At 40.9% G+C, this 12,891-nt stretch overlaps 1 protein-coding gene across 2 annotated transcripts in view; it reads right to left on the bottom strand.

Annotated features, from left to right (window-relative positions):
• Positions 1–12,891, bottom strand: part of HECW1 (HECT, C2 and WW domain containing E3 ubiquitin protein ligase 1) — a 394,082-nt gene that overhangs the window by 183,443 nt on the left and 197,748 nt on the right. For both annotated transcript variants that reach the window (XM_030551407.1, XM_030551408.1), the window contains one exon: positions 5,460–5,554. In XM_030551407.1, the coding sequence (XP_030407267.1) occupies positions 5,460–5,554 (95 nt within the window). The remainder of the gene's footprint in view (positions 1–5,459; positions 5,555–12,891) is intronic.

Genomic DNA, 12,891 nt, shown 5'->3' with positions numbered 1-12,891 from the left:
GCTGCCCTGCAGGCATGTGCCCCTCCCCTTTCAAAGCTCAGGGAACAATCTGTGTGTTGCTCCCTTTGGGGAACCATCAAAGAACAAATCATTGGAATGCTCCTGTTCTGCCCTGAGCTAGGAACACAGCATCAGGCAGACTGCTGCTGCCGGGGGAAGGGGACAGACTGCTGTTCTGCTTTGCCATTCCTCAGCACAGAGGGCTCACAGAGCTACTCATGATACTGCTCTTGGCTGCTGAGGGGGCTGTGGGAGAACTCCCGGAGAGAATCCCAAGATATGCAGCAATCAGCTCTTCCTTCCCACAACACTGCACTGTGGGATACATACCCATGGTGCATTGCTCACCCTGTCGATGATGGTGTCCCCAGTGTGGACATGATCTGTTGACAGAGGCAGCAAGTGTGAACACCCTTTGGTGATTTTTATTTTGTCAACTTCTGGGTGTTGACAATAGTTTTTTCAACAAAACTTGGTAGTGTAGATGAGCCCTTAGAGTTAGAAAGGTTTTTCTAATATCTAACCTCAATCTCCCTTACTGCAGATTAAGCCCATTACTTGTCCTACCTTCATTGGATAAGAACAATTGACCACCATCATCTTTATCACATCCCTTAACATATTGGAAGACTGTTATCAGTAGGGCCGGCTTTAGGCCAATTCCCTCAATTCCCGTGAATCGGGCCCCACGCCTCAGAAGGCCCCATAGTGTCTGGAAGAGGGTCCCCGCAAGGTAAGGCCATGGAAGACAACTGCTGCCGAGGAAGGACCCTCCGCCGAAGTGCCGCCGGAAACAGCGGCAACTGATTGAGCTGCCGCCGAATTGCCGCCACTATCTTTGGGGGCAGCTAAATCGCTGCCACTGTCTTCGGCAGCATTTTGGCGGCAGCTCTTTCGAATCAGACCCTGCACATCCTAAAGCCAGCCCTGGTTATCAGGTAGCCCCCTGAGTCTTCTTTTCTCAAGACTAAACATGCCCTGTTTTTTCAACCTTTCTTCAAAAGTCAACTCTTCTAAATCTTTACTCATTTTCGTTGCTCTCCTCTGGACTCTTTCCAATTTGTCCACATCCTTCCTAAATTCTGGTGCTCAGAATTGGATGTAGTACTCCAGCTGGGACAATTACCTCATGTATCTTCATATAATACTCCTGTTAATACACCACAGAATCATATTAGCCTTTTTTGTAGCTCCCTCATATTGACGACTCATATTCAATTTGTGATCCATTATAATGCTCAGATCCTTTTCAGCAGTACTACGACCTAGCCAGTTATTCCCCATTTCCTAGTTGTGCATTTGATTTTTCCTTCTTAAATGAAGTACTTCACACTTGGCTTTATTGAGTTTCATCTTGTTCAATTCAGTCCAATTCTCCAATTTGGCAAGGTCATTCTGAATTTTAAACCCGTGCTCCAAAGTCATTTCCCCTTCTCCTTGCCTCAATTTCACCATCTGTAAAATGATACTGATCTCCTTTGTAATGTGCTTTGAAAAGGACTGTAGAAGAGGTAAGTATTATTAATTAGTTTTATTATGAAGGGAACCCACATCTTATACAATAAGACATGAAGTAAGAAGAATGAAAAGCAAACCAGAGTGTTTAAATGGTGTATGAAACAAGGGAAAGAATGAGAAACTTGTCCCTTCATACATGCAAACTCACTTTATCATAAAGATTTGGTTTAGAGCTTAGTCTTCCAAAGCACACAAAGAAATGAAACAGGACGGTTCATTATCTAGTGCTTATCAACTGGCCCACACTCAACATGACAGCAAATAATGCAAATATTTACAGCAGGAAATCCTCAGTAATGATCAGTCACCAACAAATGGCAGTTAACTTATCAAACGGTAATCCCTGCCGTGGGAAAGACAGCTGAGGCAGTAGTTCTGTACCAGCACAACATTCAGAAGGTCTCTCCCAATAGTTAGCTCCAGTTTACATGGTTCTGCCCTGATGCTAAGTGTGTTTGACTAATGCCATGAGGGGTCTATGCAGACAAGAACTGTTGCACTAAAGCTTTAGAGGTTAGGCCAACAGTGTTTCTATGTATCTAGTATGTACCTAATGAATTCTACCAGTTTAAGGGGGAGGTGGATTCATCCTGAGGTTATACATCCATACACCACTTTTTGTTTAATTGTGATGTATCCGATCTGTGTCTTCAGACTGTGAACTCTTAGGGAAAAGGATTTCCTTTTTTGTGTTGTATGTTGTTCATTTTGGTGCCTGTTTATTTTAATGCAAAGGGAGCTAGCCCCATAATTAGGTTAAATCATTGTCACATTCTCAGCCTTTGCCACTAGCCTGATGCAGCTTTCCTGTTGCTTGAAATAACTGCTCTTGAGTGGCTTTAAAAAAATGATTATTTAAATCACTGAGCTGAGCAAAAATTAACTGACCGAACAAATGTGCATTTTTCCAGTATGGTACTTGATGTAAAGTCAAATATACAATTACAGCATTATGACTAAAAAACAGCAGCAACAACATAATGAATATTCAGATATCACCAAGTTGTTCTATTCTACTGAGTGTAACTCACACATACTATTATAATGAGTATGGCATAAATGTTTAGCTACACAGATCAAAGCTGAAACAACTAGCTGGGGTCCTTATGCTGCCCTAAATCCATGTGCAGCGCTTGCACTGTGTATGAATTGGGAGATGGATATAGCTTTTGGATCCTAATTATTCAGACTCATAATCGTGACTCATAGGAGATACACCCTGGGAGGACTTTTAATTGGCAAATGAACTGCAGGGCATCCAAATCAGCAGAGGAAAATACAATAACTGGGTTGGACTGTGAAGTGATAAGTTCAAAGGTAATAAAACATACACACTATAAAAATACAAAAAGTCACCAAGTCTGAAGTACAGTCAATGGACACGTGAAGTAATGATGTCCAACTAGCATAGCAATAGCTTCCTCTTTGGGGATCAGCTTTTTTTTTTTTTTTTTAAACTTTAACTCTGTCAGCAGCATTTGTACTGAACTCCACCTGGAAGGCTCTAAGACAATCTGCTTGGGATAGTCAGCATGTGAGTATGCTAGCTGTAAACACTGTATCCAGAAGGAAACCTGTATCCAAATGCCTTTAGATGGTCATATGCTCTTGTGTGATCTTCTTTTCAAGCTGTGCCAAATTTAAAAAGTCTATTAATCTAAAATAAGCAGCCTCCAGTGACACACTAGGATCCTACTGAGCTCCAGAGACTAAGGGTGAAATTGTAACTCCACTGAAATCAATGGCAAAACTCTCATTGACTTCAAAGAAAGCAGAATTTCACAGGACTCTATCTCTAATACCCATTTTACAGATAAGGTAGGCAATCTTCTCTGCTTAGGATTGTTTCTCACACTGCACTTGGGATCTAGCCCTTACACTGCTGGTAAGACTCCTATTGACTTCAAAGGGAATAATTCCTGAGCAAGGACTTCAGGAACAGAAATCACAAGCAAAACAGAACATGAGTACAAGTCTTAGACCGTGATCCTATTAGCTATTCAATGAGGGCAGAATGTCTGCATTCATGATGCAGTAGGAGGATCGAGGCCTTCACTTGTATTGTGGCCTAGTTCATTGGCTGCTTTGTGACACTGAAAGAGTGCAAAGCAACTGGATCAGATTGGTGAATCTTGTCTGCTGAATTTAATTCATTGGTCAAGTGGAAGGGCCCTGCCCATCAGTCCGTGCCCTTATAAGTAGTCTCATGGACTTCAATCAGACTACATATGAAGCTAGACAGTCACAGTCCTTACTTGGCCACGCAAGGGAATAAGGAGAGCACCCTTGGGAACCCTCTTGCTCAGACTGTGACTCCAGCATGGCGTGGACAGTAGGAGCTACTCTCCTGATACACCTCATTGGTGAACAAATGGACAGGGAGGGGTTAGAGAGACAGGGAGCAGAACAATTCCTGGCTGTGCACATGCTACCTACCAGCCCGAGTAGTTGACTGTGTACAAAATGGGAAGTAAGCTAAGTGAGGGGCAAGAAGGGAAGAAAACTTGACCTTCTGAGTCACAATTCATTCTCTGCTCTGTTCCTGGGTGGGGCATCTACGTGTTGCCCCTGAGTTGGGGCTGATGTAAGGTTACACTCCAACCCATGATGAGTAAGTGCAGGAGGATAAGATCCAGAAGAGTTAATTGTTATTTCTGAAAGCCATTTCATTAGCATATCTTTTTAAAAGAGTGTATGTCTTAAACCTTATATTGGTAAATTATTTTCTCTCTTTTTCTACATTTTCTTAAAAAAAAAAAGCAGTTAACTGAAAATGAGAGAGCTAGCTAGACTGATCCATTGATCTAATCGATCTGGGATCATTGGGCTCCTCAACCCCACAGTCTCTGCTGGCACCAGCATTTCTAGCTCAAGCCCCAATGTCTTTGTCTTTGAAGTAGACAGGGTGAGGACTGTAACTTCTTTCACAATTCTGAGAAGCCTATTAGTTTAAAATTAAAAAAACCCAACCCTTTCCAGACTGAATGAGCTTTCTGGTCTGTTAACTTGTACTAGAAAGGTGTATGTGTGTTTTCAGTTCAAACAGCTGGCTTCTTTGAGTTTCCAGCATAGAAGACACAGGGGATGGGGTTGAAGTTTGAGCTGACAGTGGTGGTTTCAGCAGTGACTGGAGGTATGAGGTTCACAGGTAATGGAGAATCTACACATTACATTTTTCTCATGATTTTTTCTCTTTATTTGGGTGTATCAATGTGGTAAGTCTATTGAGGTAAACCATGTCCAGCTTGTTTGGTTTTTTTCTCCTATTTAGTATTAAGCTATTCTATTCCATTATTATGCTTTGAATATATTATGCATTATTGTGTCACATACCATACAGGAAACAGAAAAGAATGTAAGAACTAATGATGTGTTACAACTTGTTGGTCTTTTTGACTCAAAGCCTGCAAAGGATTCTGGGATATAAACATAAATGATTCTGGGGCATAGGATGATGGTAGAAAATTGAAGTAGATGTTTTTGCGACCCAGATGGGAAAAAGTTGACCTCCCCCCTCTAGAACACAGGGTGTAGCCTCTGGTATTTAAAAAAAGACAGAACATTTTTTTTTAATCTATAATTGAAGGAAGAAACTTCATGATGTGTAAGGATGTGTGTGCTGTTTCTTTAAATCTGTAGCATAAAGTCAGTCAGGAGGGGCTATGGAAGTACTGCATTCTCTAATTGTTACTAATTCTTATAAACTGAGTGTGTGTTACATAGTGTAAACCCCCATTATAAACCATGGCATGATACATAGCTGACATTCCAGTTCCTCTGAGACTATCACAGGATTGATATCCCTTTAGTATATTCCAGAGAATTTAAGAGCAGAAAGTCATAATAAAAATTAACACAAAAATACAAAGGACAGGCAAGGAATTGCACAATAATAGCTGGAAATCGATAACAGAGAAGCAGAAAAGGCTAGAACTACTTACGGGAGCAGAACTGTTTTTCACTGTGACACTGGGGGTCGTAGCACGTAGTGCTCCACTCACTCCATGGTAGTATTTGAAGCAGATCTTTGTTTCTGCTAAAAAAGAAAATGATTTTACATTAGAAATATTACCAGGAAAAAGTTTTTTAATCTGTTATACTTGCGACGTATCATGTCCACTCATGAGGGCTAATGGGCAGATGAATCAAAGCCATTTGTCTCCATCTGATGGTCAGGTTAGGATACTGCAGATAGCTTCAAATGCTGGTATCCCATGTTGTCTTGCATGAGATACAAAAGTTATTTGGTCCCTATGTTACATGAGAGATTAATCCTCAACCTCCTCTGAGCAGTAGTTACTAGTTGTGTAAAAATATGTCTAAAGTCTGCCAAATGTGATAAGGATTTCCTCAAACTAAAACTATAGGGATAAACCCCTCATGATTCAGGGGCTAAGCCAACTATTAATTGATGAGGTCAGGGAGAAACTTCACTTGTGGGCAGGTTATTCCACACTTGTACATTATGAGATTTCTCTGAAGCAGGCTGGTTCTGGCCACTGTCAGAGACAGGCCACCGGATTAGACAGATGACTGGTCTGACCTGGTATAACAATTCCTATGTTAAAGCATTTTTCACAAACCGTGCTAAGCCATATCATTTCCTAGTCTATTTCCATTGATTTCAATGGGATTTGGATCAGAGCCTTAGGAACTTTGCTAGTACTGGCAGCATAGACTCCATGGGTGCTCCAGGGCTGGAGCATCCATGGAAAAAAAAATAGTGGGTGCTTAGCACTCACCATCAGCCCCCTATCAGAGCCTTCTGCCTGGCAGTGGCCCCGTCGATCAGTGCCTTCCCCTCCATGACAGCGCCTCCTGCCCACCATGGATCATCTGTGCTGTGGTGTGCAGGAGGCACTGAGGAGGAAAGAGGGAGGGTAGGGCATGCTAAGGGAAGGGAGCAGAACGGGGCAGGAGGAGGCAGAGTGAGCACGGGCCCTTGAGGCTGGGGTGGGGGCAGGGCCTAGGGTAGGGCTGGGAGGGAGTAAGCCCCCCTCCAGCACATTAGAAAGTGGGTGCCTTTGACTGGCAGGAACATTAGGAAGGCAATAATCTTCTAGGGATTAGCAGTGTACTCTTTCCATTTTTGTTGTGTCTCAGCTGAATGTACTAATTAAAAGAAGCACATCTTGACTACTGAATCAAGACATGGAAGAAAACAAATCAGCTTCTCTTTTGATGGTTGCTGTATGATCCATCACATGATCTATTACAAGAAAATGGTGCCTTCCACTCGTCCTGGAGCCCAAAGGATGGCTGAATTTTCAGGTCTTCCCACTGGACCCCAGACAGATACCAATATGAACACCTTACATATATATTTTCACCTGCCCTTCAGCAACCCCATACTGTAGTGAAATGGGCTTTTCAGGATCAGTTTTTCTTAATATCTTTTTTCCAAGTTACTTGGCACAGTCCTTTCTACAACTGTAGTTGCAATGCTAAGTGCTCAGATACAATGGTAATAAGGACCATATAAGTACACAGCTTTGTACACTGCAAGGTGCCAAAGTGGGAACAAAATAACCTACTGCTTAAATCCTATCATACCTCATTCCTTCTCCGACTGTTTGGCCCAATCCGGCAAGCACTTACCACCAGGCATTGTGCTTACTGTCATGAACAGTACTTCTGAAATCAATAGAACTGCTCATATTAGCAAGCACTGTGCCTGGTAGCAAGTATTTGCAGGATCAGGCCTTTAGGCTGCAAACTCTTTGGGAAACAGACTTTTTTCTTCTATTTGTTCTGTACAGCGCTTTACACACTTCTGGGTCAAATTCTGCCATCTCTGTATACAGGACCCTCACTGAAGTTGTCAGGAACCGTGTATGCTCTGAATGCAGAATCTTTCATGCTTAGAGTGCAGTGATTATAGTAGAGATGACACTCACTTTCAAGGCATTACAGTTTCTCACCTGAACAAAAAGAAATCATTCTACCACAGATGTGCATTCAATGGCCCTAGAAACATCCCATGCCACAAACATCATTTAATTGTATCAATGCGGTCTAGCACACAGATATACGGGGCAAAATGGAATTCCAGTTCTGCACCAGACTGTTGGTACCTCCTCATTTAACTGTCTTGCTGCCAGCAACTACTGCCACCTATCTGCCTCTATGGAACCCAGAAATGCTCCTTTAAGATACCACAGTTATGAGCATTATACATATAATAGCCACATAAATAAATAATACCTAAATGACAGTGTTTTAGTGCTACTGAGGCAGCAATGTATGCCAGTAGCCAAATGGTTTAAAGCAATACAGTTGTGACAAAAGACAGGACACATTAACGTCTGACACTCTGGCCACAGATCACTACATTGTGAGCTGTGGTTGCTCAGTATCTCTGAAAATTAGGTCCTAAGTATTTTAAGCTGGGAACCATTAAAAAAAAAAAAGCGACACACCAAAAGTAGAAGACACTTTTGAAAATTTAGTCCTAACTAACTTGCCTGATCTACAAAAAGACTGTGGTGCAGCCAGAAAAATGAATTAGGAGTAAAATTTTCAAAAGCACCTGAATTATTCAGGAGCCTAAAATATCAATTTTTCAACAGTGATTTAGGCACTTAAGACCATAAGTCTAATTGAAAAGTCAATGGGATTTAGGTTCCTAAGTCACTTAAGATATATCTACACAGCAAGGAGGATCCCACAGCAGCAAGTCTCTGAGTTTGGGTCTACAGGCTGGACCTGTGCTATGGCATTAAAATTGGCCTTGTAAGATATTTAGGCTTGGGCTGGAGCTCCAGCTCTGAATGCACTCCTTTCCCCAGGATGCAGAGCCAAACTCCAGTCCGAGCCTGAACATCCACACAACCATTTTTAGTGCTGTAGAGTGAGCCTGATCATAGACCTGAGCTTTGAGGCTCACTGCCGCAGAATCCTGCTTGCTGTCTAGACATTCCCTAAGTCAATGGCTTTCAACCTTTCCAGACTACTGTCCTCCTTTCAGGAGTCTGATGTGTCTTGGGAACCACAAGTTTCACCTCACTTAAAAACTACTTGCTTACAAAATCATATATAAAAATACATGTGTCACAGCACACTATTACCAAAAAATCGCTTACTTATTTTTACCACATAATTAAAAAATAAATCAGTTGGAATATAAATATTGTACTTACCTTTCAGTTTATAAGATATAGAGCAGTATAAACAAGTCATTGTCTGTAAGAAATTTTAGTTTGTACTGACTTCGCTAGTGCTTTTTATGTAGCCTACTGTAAAACTAGACAATTATCTAGATGAGTTGATGTACCTCCTGGAAGACCTCCGAGTACCTGCAGGGGTATGCGTACCCTTGGTTGAGAACCACTACCCAGAGGCACTTTGAAATCTTTACGAGGGTCTTCTGACCCCCACTATACTATAGCTAGGAGACCATCCTTCCCTCTTTGCACTGTTCCCTGATTACATACAGAATTCCCTCAAATTAACGATCACATATGTACCTTAGTGACTTCAAAGGCATTACGTGAGGGCTTCAAGTTGACCACATGTGTGTATGCAAGATTGAGGCCATAGTTTTAATAGGACAATTTTAAGAGTTAATAGACCTGCCACAGTATCCCTGACTCTTGATCATTGGAACAGCAGTGAGATAGTCATTTATGTTGAAGAGCTATCACTTATGATGTATTTGGGAGCAGTAGTTTTATTAGAGAGTGTTAAAGTGGGACTTAGTGTATCGTCCTGAAGAACTGCAAATCCAGACTGAATTCTCAATTTGTAATTTTCTCTATGGGATTTTTAACCGCTCAGCAGTAAAACTGATTCTTTACTGAGCAGACAGCAAAAGTTGATAATATCACAATAGAACTGCTACACATACAAATAGGATACCAGTTCTACAAATTTTTCAAATTTTGATTTTTCTCTCCCCTGGAGACTATTACATACAATTTGTATGGAACATCTAGAGGTAGAATAAACAAACGTTTTCTATTAGCTCATGAAAAACAATTTTCTCCAGTAGTTGGTATGATTATGATCAGGCTTTCATGGCAGGGAACCTGGCTTTTGGTTACCTAGCATTAAATTTAGTAGGCAGTCAGTTACTGTATACATCGAGGATTCTGTCGAAAAATTTAAGAGACACTGTCAGGCTTAAAAGGAATTGTATAAGTATAATTAGGAAGGCCAAAAAAGAATCTGAAGAGCAACTAGCCAAAGACTCAAATACTAACAGCATTTTTTTTTAAGTACAACAGAAGCAGGAAACCTGCTAAACAATCACTGACGCTGCTAGATGATCGAGATGCTAAAGGAGCACTGAAGGAAGATAAGGCCATTGCAGAGATACTAAATGAATTATTTGCATCAGTCTGCAATGTAAGAGATGTGAGGGAGATTCACAAACCTGAGCCATTCCTTTTAGATGACAAATTGAAGGAACTCTCCCAGATGGAGAAGATTTTGAAACAAATTGATAAATTAAACAGTAATAAGTCACCTGGACCAGATGGTATTCACACAAGAGTTCTGAAGGAACTCAAATACGAAATTGAAGAACTACTAATTGCGGTATGTAACTTATCACTTAAATCAGCTTCTGTACCAGATGACTAGAGGATAGCTAATGTAACACCGATTTTTAAAAAAGGCTCCATAGACAATCTTTCAATTAGAGGCCAGTAAACCTAACTTCAGTATCAGGGAAGGACAAGACATTAGAGATGGGAAAGATCTGTCAGGTCATGTAGTCCCCACCACCGTCACTACTGCCCTGCCAGAGTAGGATTGTTCCCAAGGGTATTATTTAATGTCCCTTCCCTTTGAAATATCATCTCTCCTTGTTGTCTTCATTCATTCCTTTAGTTTTATTTGTCAAGCTTGCCTTTTTTTCTTCCCTCAGAATTTCACTCATTTTTATAATCCTCTATTCTTCTCTTGCTCAAAGGTCATCCTGACTTCAGAAGCTTAACTTCCACTAGAAGAGCAGATTTATTCTCTTGGATATAAAAAATAATGTTGCCAAGATTAATCCGGTTTCCCCTGCTAGATTATGAAACCTCCTAAACTCAACTGCTAGGAAAGACTAAGCAGCAGTATTCTGCAGGTAGACAGGGAATCTCAGTGTGTTTTACTATTTAGTGTTTTCATTCCTGCTTGATGGGGAAGTTTGATAGACATGAGACACTTCAACAATCTGACTGCAATTTACTCCAATGCCATTTTCTGCTTCAGTTAAGCAGCATCATGATTAAGCCTGAGCTAAGCATTTCTGAACACATAGCACCAGTCAGAGAGAGGAAAAAAAGATAGCATCTAAAACCCAGTCATTGATGAACAATTTAATCTCTTACCAAAAGAAGCGTCGTGGCTATTGTTGGACAGATTAGGTTGTTGCATAAAATATTAATGGTATAGAAAGTGATGATAAATAGGTTGTTCCTGGGAAGTGTGTGTGTGGGGGGTGTGTGTGTGGAAATTGAACCTAATCAGAGATACAAAACTGAAGGAAAACAACTGTTTTATGACGCACAAAAGCAATTCACTGTAGAAGTCCTATAAAATCAGTACAGTACACAACCTCGTGATATTATAGTTTGATCAGATTACAGTAGTATTGACTTTAATTACAGCAGTCATTGCCAGTGATCATTACAGTTGGAAGTGCAGTAACTAAGGCTCTAAAATTATGAGCTGTTACTATTTAAGAACTGTTCAGACATTAAAGCCGTTGAAAAAGATAAAAATCAAAGGGCTAAGAGAATAAGAACCCAAGATCTAATAACTAAATTTCTTCAATAGTCTCAGGTAACTGTGAGAGTTGCTGCAGACTTTTGCAAGACTATACTGCTGGTGCAGCTAAAGAAACTTCCATTCTCTCCCTCTCCCTCCCCCTCCCCCCATCTGTGAATGAATGAAGAAAAAATCTTATTAAATTAATATCAAACTGATATTATGATGTACAAGATACAATAGTAAAATGGAGGACTTGATGGAATCTAATATTATAATTATAATATATACAACAGGGATGTCAATTATAAGTGATACAGCTTTGGATAAAATGCTATAAATTTCAACAACAGATTTTATCGCATGGGCAACCCTGTTAGGGAAAAAAAAGGTTTGCATTCATATTGACTTATTTTAACTTAAGTAATAAAGTGAAGAAGTAAGGCTACTGTTTCCAGTTAAGCATGCTTATGATATCAAGTTAGGAAAATACCCCTGAAAGAGGCAGTAAATAAAAGGAACTGAGACCAAATAGCGTGTTTATAAGACACTTGACCACAGAGTGGAGTAATCAGAAGGGAGAAGGATCTGATGAGGAGCAGGGGTGCCAGGGGCAGAACTAGGCTGCCTGGGCAAAGAGATTGAGATGGGGAGCAGCAAAGGGAAAGTAGAATTGGAAAGATTGGAGGAGGCGGCCAGTGAGAGAGATTGGAACTGGGAGCCACTGGAGACAGGGAGCATGGATGGGAGGAGTGACTGTAGGCCACAGTGAGGGAGAGACACAGATCAGAAGGAGAGCGGAGAGGAGAGAATTGGGTCTGGCTAGGTAAAAAGATTAGGAACAAGGAGCGTGATGACTGGGATGGGAAGCCTAAGGAGTTGAGACTAGCACTGGCTAGCTGAGGAGAATGGCGCTGGGACAAGGAATGAGGCGTAGGGAAGAGACAGGACTGAGACAGGGTCAGGTTGGAGGTGGACACACCACAATGGGCTATGCTTGGGTGGAATGAGCAGAAGTCTCCACTCACTAGAGCACACTTCCTCAGTAGCTTGTAATGGATCCCTAAGATTCCTGAGTCTTGCCATTCCTCTACGGTCAGCAAATATCACTGAAACCTAATGGCAAAGTTTCCCATCCCCCTCTGATTCTGGTCCACAGAGAACAATAACCTACTCCTGCTATCAGTTACTCTGGTGGCTGAAGTGACAGAGGTCTGTCTGCTGGATCTAAAGGTTCCAGCTCTGATGATGAACCACATGGGTGTCAATATAATGCTGTATGATGGAATTTCTGATTTCACTCTTCATTTTTAAAAACCTAGGGAATTACACATGTGCACACATACACACAAAGTCACATTAACAAAATACTAAGATTGCAAAGTCAAGCACTCGGAAGTTAGGAAATGCCAGAATTAAGGTGGCACAAGAAAGGTGGCTCTCTCTTTCTGTATGCATTTTGATATAGTTTTTAAGATTCACAGAGTGATTATTATATCCATCTGGGAGTTTTTTTACAAAACTGCATGTGGGAAAGGGTTGGTTTTGACAGAGCTCTCATTTCAAAAACATTTTGCAAAAAAAAAAGTGTTGAAATTGTTGAAATGTGGGCTTTTGACATTTTGTAATACAAAAAAAAGTTCAATTTTCAGGTAAAAATTACTTTTCATTTGA

Source organism: Gopherus evgoodei, chromosome 2 (genome assembly GCF_007399415.2).
Source record: "Gopherus evgoodei ecotype Sinaloan lineage chromosome 2, rGopEvg1_v1.p, whole genome shotgun sequence".
Lineage (NCBI taxonomy): Eukaryota > Metazoa > Chordata > Testudines > Testudinidae > Gopherus > Gopherus evgoodei.
This window is presented reverse-complemented; position numbering and strand designations above follow the sequence as displayed.